This window comes from Stegodyphus dumicola, chromosome 4, assembly GCF_044657685.1.
Source record: "Stegodyphus dumicola isolate Sdum_Otavi_A_Nest chromosome 4, ASM4465768v1".
NCBI classification, from domain to species: Eukaryota; Metazoa; Arthropoda; class Arachnida; order Araneae; family Eresidae; genus Stegodyphus; species Stegodyphus dumicola.
In genome coordinates, this window is record NC_140771.1 from 26,759,882 (window position 1) to 26,773,539 (window position 13,658).

Genomic DNA, 13,658 nt, shown 5'->3' on the forward strand with positions numbered 1-13,658 from the left:
TTTACAAAAAATGATTAATGGATGTTTTTAATTAAAAATAAAACTTTTGAATGATGAAAGATATGAAGGAAAAAATTCTAGAAAGTCCATAAAAAGCGCAGATTTTATAATGAATAATTAAATAAAATTTAATGAACTAAATTTTATAATTAAGTTAATTGAAATTTAATGAATTAAGTTTTAAAGGGACAGGTTCAACTAATGAGCGGTCATATTAGCGAAATTAAGTCATATTAGTTTTATGTAAAAATAACTTACATCAAGGTGCATAGACTCTTTCGTGAGATAATACTGTGCTACATGAACTGGGAGTATGTTTTGCAACAGAGTTCTGTTTACGAGACCCATTGTGGTGGCTTCTTCTTGCTCTTTCCTGAGCTTCCTCTTCCACAAGTAATCCAGACGACCAATATACTCTACCTGCGAGGAAAAAAAATCACATATTTCTTCAATAAATTAGTAAGAACTGAAATTTATACTGATATCTTAGAGAATTTTCATTTATTATTATTATTATTATTATTATTATTATTATTATTATTTTGCATTTTAAAATGACTTATATTGAATTTAATGAATGCAATTATATTTAATAATGAATACAAAATACAATAGCAATATTCTCGTCACATTCGTGTTCAAAATTAAAAGAATTTTCGTATTATATCAAATTTCTGAAAACTTAATGGACAGATTTTAATGAAATTTGGTATAAGTTTATAACAGACAAAGAGATGTACTATTCAAAAGTCATTTTATGTACCCATGATTATCAATAAAGCTCACAGTGCAGGGATGTTCAAAACCCACACTGTGTTCACACTTCTAGGCCATTGTGATATCGAACCGAAAATATGTCTAATCAGCTTAGATCTTAAATCAGCCTTTGATTCATTATAGTGGACCTCAATTAAAGAAGCACTTAGAACTATTGAATATCCGTACATTATCTATCAAATTATCAATAATCTTGATAATCTTGAATATCTTGATAATCGCCATAGTCACATTTTATGCAACAATACTTTAATCAGCAGAAAACAAGTTCGTGGATGTCCACAAGGCGCATGAATGAGCGCAGAATTATGGAATATTACATTTAATAATATTATAAAAATTGCCTGGCCTCCTTTTGTAAGATCTATCTCTCACTGTCCAGATGCATAAACTTAGATCCTACGATGAACCTGGCGAATTCTCGCACAGGCGTGAAATAAATACCAGCACAGAAAAAAGGTGAAAATAACCCTTTATTAACTCAAACTTAAAATAACAGACAGCACGGACTTCGTGCTTTACAAAAACCACCGTCCACTTGCGGCGATAACTTAAACGTAGACGCGAATACAAAATCAAATCTGAAAAATAAAACGAGTGCAAGAACGCACTTCAAAATTACTCCTAAGAGGTGGACTCACAGAGATCTAACCGGCGTCATACTAAACTGTAAACGGCCAAAGGGCCTAACTCGAGTGACCGCGAAAAAAACAACGAAACGTGAGCTAGGCTAGCGAAACACGCTCTGAATAAAACTGAGATAATCACACGTTTAAATAGCACTTCACTTAACTTTAAATTTACATCCTGGCGAGAGAATGTGAGGGGAAGTTTGAGAAGTTGAGAACAGGTAAACTTAAAATAAAGTTGTTATGCAAATTAAGAAAAACCCTATACTTTTGGTAAAATTACTGCATTCACCGATGATGTCGCATTTGTTATCAGTGGAAAATCACATGTACAAAGAATTTGTCAAGAAATAATAACCATATTCCATCAAGAATGCAAGAAACTTAAATTTGAAATTTCAACCTCCAAGTCTAAAATCATGACAATTCATAAACGTAGACAAAATCTTACTAAAAACTCAAGTATACTAAATCAATCAAATACCTAGGAAAAGATTAATAGATCAAAAACAAAATTTTATCGAACATCTCAAAGAACTTAAAATTCGTATACATTCTATAAGTTAAAATCTTCGACGCATGCATGGCAAAAACTGGGGTTTAAATCCCCATATCACCAAATTACTATATTGTACAGTAATAACCAAAATGATTACCTACAGCTCTGCCATCTGGACATTCCCTGTGACCACAAAAAAAGAAAAAATTCTTACCTCAATACAACGACAATTTATACTTAATATTACCAGAGGCTTCCGAACAACCTCCAGTACTAGTCTTAATATCTTAGCTGGAACTATTCCACTATCTCTCGAATCCATTCAAGAAGCAATTTATTTTACAGTACATCAACTTCGCCAGAATATTACTTATAACAACACCACATACATTACAGAGGATTACAAAATGCGCCTTCCTCCTTACAATAGACATCCTGCTGTATCACACACAAAAAATAAAAAACCGCAATAAACTCTAAAACTAAAAACAATTCAACTGAATTATTTACAGACGGCTCAAAAATTAATAATAAAGTTGGTTATGCAGTCTTTATTCCCAAGCAAAAATTTATACAATCAGATATTATATGGAAAGGATTCTTAAGAGATGCAAGCTGAACTTTCTGTGATAAAAATGGCTATCAAATTCGCAAAAGAAAATAATATTATAGAATTAAATATTAATATTGACAGTCAATCTGCCATCTATGCCCTCTCTAACCCAGAAAATTAATCTTCTATTGCTTATGACATCAATAACCTCTCTAAAATAACAGATAATTTGAAAATTCATATATCATGGATAAGAGGCCATAGTGGAAATGCGGAAAACGAAACAGTCGACAAACCAGCCAAAGAAGCTGCTGTTAATCAAGAAAGCAATTTTCTATATATAAAATTTTCCAAATCTTATCTTCGATTCTTCATAAAAGAACAAATTTTTCAAATATGGCAAGAACAATGGAATAACGCATCTACAGGACGACGTACTTACCAGTTCTACCCCAACTGCAATACTGACACCAAGAGTACAAAATCCTTTTTAACATGTTATATTACTGTCCATGGGCCATATCCTGTTTGTTTTCATCAAAGGAACTTAATAGACACTGACTTATGTGCATGCGGTCAGAAAGGAGACAGTGATCCCTATCTTTTCTCATGTCCTCTCACGAAACATTTTCATATTCGTACAGCCAGAAATATTGATATATCTTTCAATAGAATGATCATCAGACTTCAACATCTTCATTCTAATATGAAACAAATTCACCAAAACTTAACATAATTGGATTAAATCTATGCAGAGTAACCCCATCTATAATAAACGAAATATAACAAAATATTTAATTTTAAAGATCAGTTATCGATCTTTGTAACAAATACTTACTTGTATTGATTGTAACAAAAAAAGCCTTACAAAATCCATAATAAACAAAATGAAATATAAAAATTGTGTCATAACAACAAACTAGAACTGAAAAGGTGAGTCATGATATTGCATTGCTGTGTCATGATAAAAATGAGTTATGAATATTATATGAGTCATATATGAACTTAAACCACGAACGTTTTATAAACTCTATAATCATGAACACTTTAATGGCTCATGAACTCTTCCTAATGAATACTGAAAACTATTTGTGATCATGAACTCTAAAATACGATGTTATTCTTTCTACATTTTATACCTTCTCTTTTATTAATTTTATTATATGATACATCATGTAGTATCCTATATTTCAGCACTTTAATCAAAATTCTAAATTTATTATATGATATATTATGTACTGTTCTATACTTTATGTATTATGCTATATTTTATTTTCTATATTTTAAGTATTATTCTGTACTTTTCATGATATATTCTATGTTTTAGCATTGTATTCCAAATTTGGAAAATTCAAAATTTTGTTATAATGGCACATTATGTGTTATTGTATACTTGATGTATTATTCTATATGTATTTGTTTCCGTTTTTTTTTCTATATTAAGAATTATTCTAAATTTGTCATATGATATATTCTATACTAGCTTAATGTAAAACTCGTTTTATTAGATTTCCCTCCTTTCCTAACGGTACGAAATTTTGAGATCTGGTCTCATTCGGTGGGCTAATAATTGATTTACCAACTACAGAGTAACCCTATAAGGCATTTCTTCCACTTCTCTAGCGTGCCTTCGTGGTGTAACGGTAGCACGCGGGGCCGGTATTCCAGAGGTCCGTGGTTCGATCCCCGGCGAAGCCTGTTGCATATTTTTTCATCTTTTCTGCTTCCAATTAACCTAATGACTCTACAAGTGGTGCCCGAGCTAAAAGGGTTGTGGATGATGATTCTCCTCACCCAGGATTTGGCGACTAGGTCCCCTAAAACCCTAGTCGCCCTTTAAAAAGAGGAGTATATAAGGTATTTCTCCCCTAGCGTGCCTTCGTGGTGTAATGGTAGCACGCTGGGCCGGTATTCCAGAGGTCCGTGGTTCGATTCCCGGCGAAGGCGGTTGCATATTTTTCATCCTTACTGCTTCCAATTAACCTAATGACTCTACAACCTCGTGTCATGGTCTTTCCTCCTGTCTTAATAGTAAACTTCTAAACCTCCCTCTAAAGGACTATCATCAGCTTTATTCTTCTTCTGTCCTTACCCCTTTGCTCTATTCGGTTAGTGATTGGGAGCTATACCTGTGCTATCTTTAATGAAGTTCTAGTGCTCCCAACACTTTTACCTGTACCTGTAGCAATCCTAGGTCGCAGAACTGAAAGCCCAAATAACGATCCTCATTCGTTGTTGTGGATCTTGGTCGACCTCGACCAGGTCTTATCGATATGGATCCAGTGTTCTGAAACTGTTTCCACAAATTGCGGACGACACTGGACGTTACACTGACCTCTGTAGCTACCTGCGCTTGTGACGGGCCTACTTCCAATATACTGACGATTCTTCTTCTATCATCGATACGCTTGTGGCTACTCATTTCACCTGATACCTCATCAAATTTACCCAATTCTTGCCAGAAACACGGCGAATGTCGTTAAGGAGTACGGGCACACAAATCCCGAAAGCCCGGCGTCTTCTTTATATCCCCTCCACAATCACAGCTCCGCAGATACGCTAGTGTACGCTTACGTATACAACTCTGAATATTTGCATTATTCCATGGTGGCATAATTAGTATCTTTGGTTCAATAATTTTTGTAAAATTATGCATAATTTACAGATTTTCTTAATTTTGTATTACGAGTGTAGTTTCAAGATGAACTCAGATATTTCATTGGGTGGACTCCTTTTTTTTATTGTAAAGATAATTCACAAGAAAGTTGTTCCTGGGGGTTAAACTGTAAAAGTCATATTTTTAAAGACTGACTGCTGGACGTAATTTTGCGCGTTAGTATTGAAAAGCTCAATCTAGTAAGTAGTCTCTGCTGAACTACAATGCATTTTCTTACGATTCCATTCTCATTAAGTAGTTTCTAGCAAAGAAATGTTTGACAATTTTTAGCAGATTTGACATCTGGAGATTACTATCTTTTTAGTGAAGTGAAGTCTAACCTCAGACGTCATTTTTTTAACAGCAGTGAAGAGATTCAGAAAATTGTAACTGGAAACTTAAAAAGGTCAAAAGATGAGTTCTACAAACAGTCTGTCTTGCGTTATAAAAACCTATAAGTATTGTACATTCAGGGTTGGTAAGTATCCAGTCTGTCTGATCTTGGATATTAGTAGCTATACCATATCAGTCAAAAGAGCCTTCAAAACTAACTGGCAAATTTTTGCCAAAGCTCTAAACAACATTCAGTACACTATTTCAACAGTCCACACGGGGAATGACATTCAGAGTTTAGTCAAGGGATTCACCTGCAATATTCAAAATGCATACGAAAATGCCAGAGTGGAGCTCAAGGATGAGAAGCCTGTTAGATCTAAGGAGCTGAATGATCTAATCAAAAGACGTAATGCTGTCAGGTGCCAGTTCCAAAGAACAAGGAACAGACAGGATAAAACTGTTTTCAATAGATTGTGTGATACAGTCAAGTCTCGTACTATTATGCATAACTCCGCTGGGCTGTATACCTTGAGTCCCTTTCCAAGGATGACAATTCCATCTGGAAAGCAGTTAAAAGGTATAAAAAATGCTACAATAATATTCCGCCCTTTAAAGGCCCTCAAAGGATCCATTACAGTGAAACTGAGAAGGCAGAACGTTTCGCTCAGCATCTGGAATATGATTCTGCTACAGAACAATTAATTGCTGACTTTCACAACAATTACACAGCAAGCCCACACACAGACTACACGATCTCAGTCATGCCATCAGAAGTCTGCGCTTATGTTAAAAAATTAAAAAACAACAAGAGTCCTGGACTCGACGCTATTAACAACAGGATGATTAAAAGATTTCCGATCAAGACTCTCCTCTACTTCACCAAGATCATCAACATTATCCTGAAGTGGCAACACTTTCCGAACTCTTGGAAGGTAGCTAAGATTACTCCTATTCTGAAACCTCATAAGTCTGCCTGCTTGCCAAAATCATACCGGCCAATTAATTTGCTGTCATCTTTAAGCAAAGTTATGTAACCATGTTATCTATCTATCTATCTATCTATATGTTATCTATATATATGGAAGCGGTTTTGCTGTCAAGAATTAATGAACATCTGGAACAAAATAATATTATTATACCCTACCAGTTTGGGTTTAGAAGTAAACATTCAACTGTTACTCAACTGTACCGGGTTGTCGAATATATAAGTGAAGGGTTTCAGCAAAAAAAGATTACAGGATGAATATTTCTGGACATAGCAAAGGCTTTTGATCGTGTATGGCTAGACGCATTCATATAAATGAGTTACACAACCTGGGTTTCCCAGATTACATCACAAACATAGTTAATTTCTACCTAACAGGTAGACACTTTGTCGTTCAAGTTACAAACGCCACATCCACACGTAGAACCATCCTTGCAGGCGTACCACAGGGTAGTATGCTTGGACTCACTTTATTTAATATATTTGTGAACGACACTGACATTATCACTGACAACACCACACTTGCAATGTATGCTGACGACACTGCGATCCTTACTCAAAGTGCATCTCTCAGCCCAGCTATACAACGGTTACAGGATTACATTAACATTCTAGAGACTTAAATGAATAAAGGGAAGATCTAAGTCAACGTAGATAAGACGCAATCTATTTGTTCACGAAAAAGACCAAATTCAACAAAAAACTACAGTTTTATGGACAAGAAATCCCATGGGCCAAGCAAGTCCTTTATCTAGGGGTGATCCTCTGTAAAACTTTCACATGGACCTCACACATTACATTTATCATGCAGAGGTTTCGAGTTAGTAAAGTTACACTCCACCCCTTAATTTCTCAAAACAGCCTACTTTCAATAGATAACAAGTTGCTCATTTATAAAACCGTTTTGCGTCCCATCTTGTGTTATGCTTGCCCTGTTTGGGCTTACCCGTGTAGAACTTCGAGAAAAAGTTTGCAGCGAATGCAAAATCTTGTGTTTCGGTAGATTACTTTTTCACCGCTGTATATTCACAATAGAAAGTTACACGAGGAGCTTAGACATTATTACTGCCGGCTTGCCCGGAACTTTTTTGATAACCTTCCTAATATTAACAGCCCAGTTATTCGGGTCTACAATTACGACGTGAATAATGTGCAAAACCTCAGGCGGCCGATGGCCATACTGGCTAGTAATATTGATGAATTCTTTTACTGTATGTTTTCATTGTATGACTTGTGCTAATATGTTTTTCCTTACTCATTCTTTTATGCACCATGAGACTCACACTTACTCTATTTCTTGTGCCTTGCTAGTTTTTTAGTATTGTTTTGTCAGTTTTTCTAGTTTATGGGGGGGGGGAATATTAAAAAAAATGTTAAAAAATATCTATATATATGTATATGTATTAAAAAATAAAAAAAAAATCTTAAGTATGTACTCATTCGATCTATGTTAACTGTAGTTATTGCCTTTGATATAATTCGCAACAGCGTACCTGTTCTACAAGGGGTAGGGTTCACGATAACCCAGGCACCCTGGTGCTACACCGTTCCACTGGAGGTTGATAAATAAGAAAGTTGTTTTCTTCAACTTTCGATTTTCTATGAACTTGTTCCTAAAACTTTGTGGCTTCATTGTGCAATTAGAAAGAGTAACTGATCCGTCTGCTTACCTGTCTGTCCAGCAGATGCAACGTGAATAATGTGACTAGCAAACACCAATATTGGTCGACGCCTCTTGGAACTTGATCCCTACGGAAGACATAGTTATTTAAAAATGGAGCAATTCTTTCCCAAGTGTTATTAATTACTTAAAATATGTAGTAAATGTTCATAAAATTTTTAGTTCGAAACATTATGAATTCAATATATTTTAATTTATATCATGAATAAAATATAGATATAAAACTTTTCAAGAGCATTCACTGATTTAAATCCCTTAATATGTTAAACCAGAGTTTTTCAACTTTTATTTCACTTTTGTAAATTAGAAATGTTCTGCGGACCACTTTATGCTTGTCCACTTCGAGATAAAATTCTTCCAGTATACTTCTAGCTTTAAAATAAAATTAACTAAAAATAATTTAATTTTATATCGATGTTAATTAAAGTGACAGATGAAAATTGGTAATCGTTTTTAATAATCCAATACTACAGTTTGGATAATCTTATTCACTGAAAATTAAATAAATGTTGGTACTCACATTAATGTATTTCCTTTTCTCATGCAGATATATATAAAGATTTTTCTCCCACGGATACGTAGAAGCAAGCTCAGTTATAATTCTTCGAACTCAATTATAGAATTCATTATCTTTCGTTTTCATTGAGATTAAGCCCAGCGGCAGAAGATGAGCAGCAAAACGATGGCGAGAAATACCACATCAAAGTGCTTCAGATCTCACTTTTGTTGTTAAGCCTAGATTGGGATGCCCATAGTTGGAACCGGTAATAAATTTCATAAAAAAAATGTCACTCTTAGGAGAAAAATGATAGATAATTGCTGTGTGATACTTCCAAACTCTGAGAAATGTTTGACAGTTTTCAGCTATAATTGGCTATAGTTAACTTGAATTTCCTTTTTATGTTTTTTGGAAATCTAGAAGGCCCACAAGAGCAGACTTCGCGGACCACAGATTGAGAAACGCTGTGCTGAAACAACTACAACCGAAATGTAAATGAAATGTCTTATGTCACATCAAATGGCAACACGATTGAAACTGGCTATTTGCTAAACCATATGGAAGATGTTTCTTGATTTTCGAATACGGCTTTTGTTAGGTTGCGGCTATAATAAATAGTATGACTGCATAAACATAACATAGCGTAAAGGTTCCAGAATTTGAAAAGACTCCATTAATGATGTTTCTAACGTCAAGATGCTCATATAATATTGAAAGAACATCAGTAAGATTTCCTTATTAAACTGATTAAGGGCATTAAAATAAAGATCTGTTTCGATTCCTGGCAAGAGTACAATAAATTTTCGAGCAATATCCACGTGTAATTTTTTTTAACATTTCTACAATTTTAATAATCAGTTAAAGTCCATTCATCGGGAATTCAGACCGAACACGTTTGATTTAGCAATATTAATGATGTCAAGCTACGCAAATACATGCCAAGCAAATACTCCATTGTTTTTGTTTGAGATCTGAACGCTTTTTTTAGTGCTTTAAATTATATCGTCTTTAAATATTTAGAATTTTAAATTATACTAACAAATATATAATATTTTAAATTACAATCGTTGAAACTAACAAAAAGAAAAATATCATTATTTAGAACTCGTGGTTTAAAGCGCTGCCATTTTACTAATAGAAATGCTTAGAATAAATAATGTTCTATATCCTTTCCGTTTGATTACTGCAATGACTACCAGTCATTCTCGGACGCCAATTTACTTTGTTAAAGCAACAAAATTATAGAAAGAATATTTTTAATATAAATTATTATTATTGTATAGTATTTTTTAAATATAAATAATGTTTTTTTTAGACATCGACAGTTAAGTAAAAAAGCGAAAAATGTGGCAGGCTTGCAGAGAATTCATCTCTTTCGTTTATTTCCCTTCTGGATTGGATTATATTAGGGCAAAGCTTATGAGGCTATCTGCCAAATAAAAAGGATGGCTTCGTGGCAGACGTTAAGAGGATCTGGCTCATATTCACGTTAGATATTGAAAAAGCAACGTAATGTTCTATGCAGTTAGCCCGTTCGCTAGAGTTTAATCACATTCCCGATTACTTACAAGTGATATTTGTACTGAATACGAACTTCCTCAAATAGCTCTGATATTCGCATGTCTGGCGGATTATTGGGGTTTTATTGTATTTGTTTTAGAGGTTTATATTGCTTTACTTATTCAGATAAAAAAAAAAGTGCGCAGAGGCTATCAACCTGTGAGCTGTCGTGGACGACAGCCTAAGACATCGGGTTGGTATTCACATTATACATGGGACGAAAAGACGACACCTTCCTTACAGCCGCTAGTTTTGTTACTTAGATGTGCTAAATTAGCAAGATGCCTGAATTGATACTTGCTTAAGCAGATGTTTACAAATGTTGGTACGCTATAAATTCACATTCAGTCATAGTTAAAAAAACACAAGAGACTTAAAATTATCAATTCAGAATTATATAAATCACAGTATTTTCCAGTTTTTATTTCATCAAATCTATTATTGATTAAAAATGAGTCATTTCAAGGAATTAATAAATTTAATTAAAGTGAGGGAAAAAAATCTTTTTACCTACCAATCTTGGATATATGGCTTATTGAAGAGTTCCGTCTTCGAATGAATAATGTATGAGAAAGCAGCGACCAATGTTCCATTTACCAGCAGTTTCATGAGAAAATGTATCCGCAGGAACACTGATATTGAGATCATTGACAAAATGGCACACCATGTAAAATACTGTAACACACATAGAAATAATCAAAAATTAGAATACTACATTGGTTCTTAAATTCTTTATGGCTTACAAGTCACCCAATACATAAACATCCCGATTTTAGAATAAATTTTCCCTCAAATAATTAAAAATTCGTGTAACTATTAGAAGGGAAATTTGCTGTTTTAGATAACTTTTCGACTCAAATTTTCGCTCGAACTTAAATATCAGAAACCCTCTCGCAGGTGATTTTTTCTCTCTGAACAAAATAAACTCTCTTCAGGTGTTCGTGTCATTCGTCATCGTTTCATGACACATATTTTGAAGAAACCCACTTCACATAATCTTTGACGCAGCCGTGAAAACGGCTGACGGTTCCGAGTATGTCTCATCAGCTAGTACTCCCGATACAGGAGCACAGCGATGCCCCATTAAAACCAGAAGCTTAAAACCTCAATTACATTATGTTTCGGCTACGCGAGACTTGACGTCGAAAGAAACAATTCTCAGAATAAGCACAATTCCAGGAAACCCACGTAGCTAGTTACCATTTTCACTTACTACAAAGTCTTGAACGCCAAACACTAATCGATTATCGCTCAGATTGGGATCACGGGATGCTTCAGAAGCAGAACTTTCGTCTGATTGGTTGTCTCTACCCGGGACAGAGGTCCAGCTGAGACATTTTCAGTGAGGTTTGAAAAAAATCATGCGTAGCCGCAACATAGTTTCCTTAGCTAGGCGGGACTTTGCTTCAGGCTGGGCTCTTTTTTCTAGAAATCCTCCCGTTTAAACCAGTGCTACCAGTATCTCGTTTCTCAAAAAAGTCCCGTCTAGCAGAGACTGTAGCCAAGTGTGATAACCTCTTAATAAGCTAGATTAGATTACAACTCCTTAACATTTTTCTGTAAAATATACAGTATGCAACATAATCATAATGCAAATAATTGCACATAAATAATTTAAAGATAACATTCAGACTGAGCAAAAGTTTTGAAAACAAGCAGTTTATTAGATTTATGTTTTACTGTTTTATTATTATTATTTTTAATTTTAGAAATATAAACAAGCTTTCAGAAACAAAATCACGTATTGCAATTGAACTTAAATAATGCGATGGTTGCGCTTGAGGCTTTGACGCAGGTTTTTTAATATTTGGCATAAAATTGCTTAACTTAATCATTAAATCCCTTCGTACCAAAATATCAACTTGTTTCTTGTTTCCCGTAGTAAATTGTTGACTTGAATCAAGCCCACTTCCTTAAAAGTAAGATCACAGAAAAGTGAATGTTAGTTTGGTGTCGGCTTTTACTTTGAGGTATTTCTCTTAAATGAATTTTAAATTAAAAAAACTTACCGTACACATGAGTTTTGAATAAGATTTATGCTTGAAAATCCTCCCTCAATGCAATCAGATCTTCTTGCATCATAATATCAAGCTCAAATATATTGCAGTTCTGTGTACCATGCTCGTATTTTCAAATTTTTAGTATTCAGAAAGCAAATATTTTTTTTCAAGCGCCTTGTACATATGCAATATAACTTCTGAAGAAGTTTTGCGCTCTTCGTATCTTTTTGGTCATGTATTATTGTTTCACTGCGTTTTACATTCTTATGCATTGCTATTCTTATTCTATTCTTATGCAATTCTTGCATAAAAAAATTGTATATTTGGAAAAATTATTACTGATTTAAAAAATATACTAAATGATTTTTATATATTTCTCTTTATATTTATTTTATACGATTTCTTCCTTACTATTTGATATTTCAATATTAATAATTATTTGATTAACGGAGTCTTGATTTTTGTGATCAATAACGTGCATATTTGGCTATCGACTATTTGATCATCATTGACATCTTTAAAAATTTAACGACCCCCAGACGTTATTCTTATTCCGTACCAACTCCGTTGAGAATCCCTTGTGATAGCTACATATCTGCTAACTCTGTTATTTGGAAAAACAATTATCCTACTAACACGAGTGGTTGTCGAATAATGTTTCCCCTACGCTGACGTTTTGCTGGTTTCCTAATAACTCTCTCTGTGGCGTTACGACTGCAATAACGAACCTGCATTATTATCTGATCCCGACTCGTTCTTTGAATACCTTATTCGTCCCATAAGTTTGTACACGCGGTAGCTAGTCACCCCTTATATATGTGGATCGGGATATTCCGCATTTTGCAGTGTGGATTGTGAGGATAAAAAGTTCGAGAAACACTAAAATAATGCATCAAATAGGATGTATCAGAACTAAATTTTGACTGATTTAGTAACTTTGTATCATATATATGGCCTGATTCGTGATTTTGGTATTTACGCGAGGTTCAGAAATACTGAGTCATTGGTTTGGAAAAGATCCTTAACTTAGCAGTCCAGCACTTAGATAAGATAAAAGCGGAATTTAAAGCGCTTTTGCGTCAACAAATCATGATGGCAAAATCCAGCGACACGCATGCAGTAGACTACTAAGGGAACATATGTGACAAAACATTTATGATAGCCTCCCAAACCATTGACGAGTGACTTCCTATTATTTGTATTTCTTGGTATCATCTGAACATACAAAAATTCTGTGGTACTGCTACCAGACGACTTGCGAGATGAGCACTGCACTTTCCGAACCCCCGTCACGTTCAGCTGACCAGACAGCACCACCGACAGTGGCTGTAATGAGTCTCAATTAACATGGTGTATTATTTAGTAGAGTAGTGTTGGATTACAAGGATGACACTTAGCTCTGCAGTTATATCTACCCTGGTAAAAATGGAACAGTGTCTAGTGAATAAGTGGAAGTACAGTAATAGTAAATCTGCCCTTTCAA

The 13,658-nt window shown here is 34.3% G+C and overlaps 1 protein-coding gene across 4 annotated transcripts in view; it reads right to left on the reverse strand.

Moving 5' to 3' along the window:
• The window catches only part of LOC118186485 (adenylate cyclase type 2-like), a 216,462-nt gene that overhangs the window by 18,543 nt on the left and 184,261 nt on the right, over positions 1-13,658 (reverse strand). For all 4 annotated transcript variants that reach the window (XM_035356587.2, XM_035356585.2, XM_035356586.2 and 1 more), the window contains exons 18-20: positions 10,690-10,850; positions 8,106-8,184; positions 259-420 (exon numbers count right to left, since the gene is read on the reverse strand). In XM_035356587.2, the coding sequence (XP_035212478.2) occupies positions 259-420; positions 8,106-8,184; positions 10,690-10,850 (402 nt within the window). The remainder of the gene's footprint in view (positions 1-258; positions 421-8,105; positions 8,185-10,689; positions 10,851-13,658) is intronic.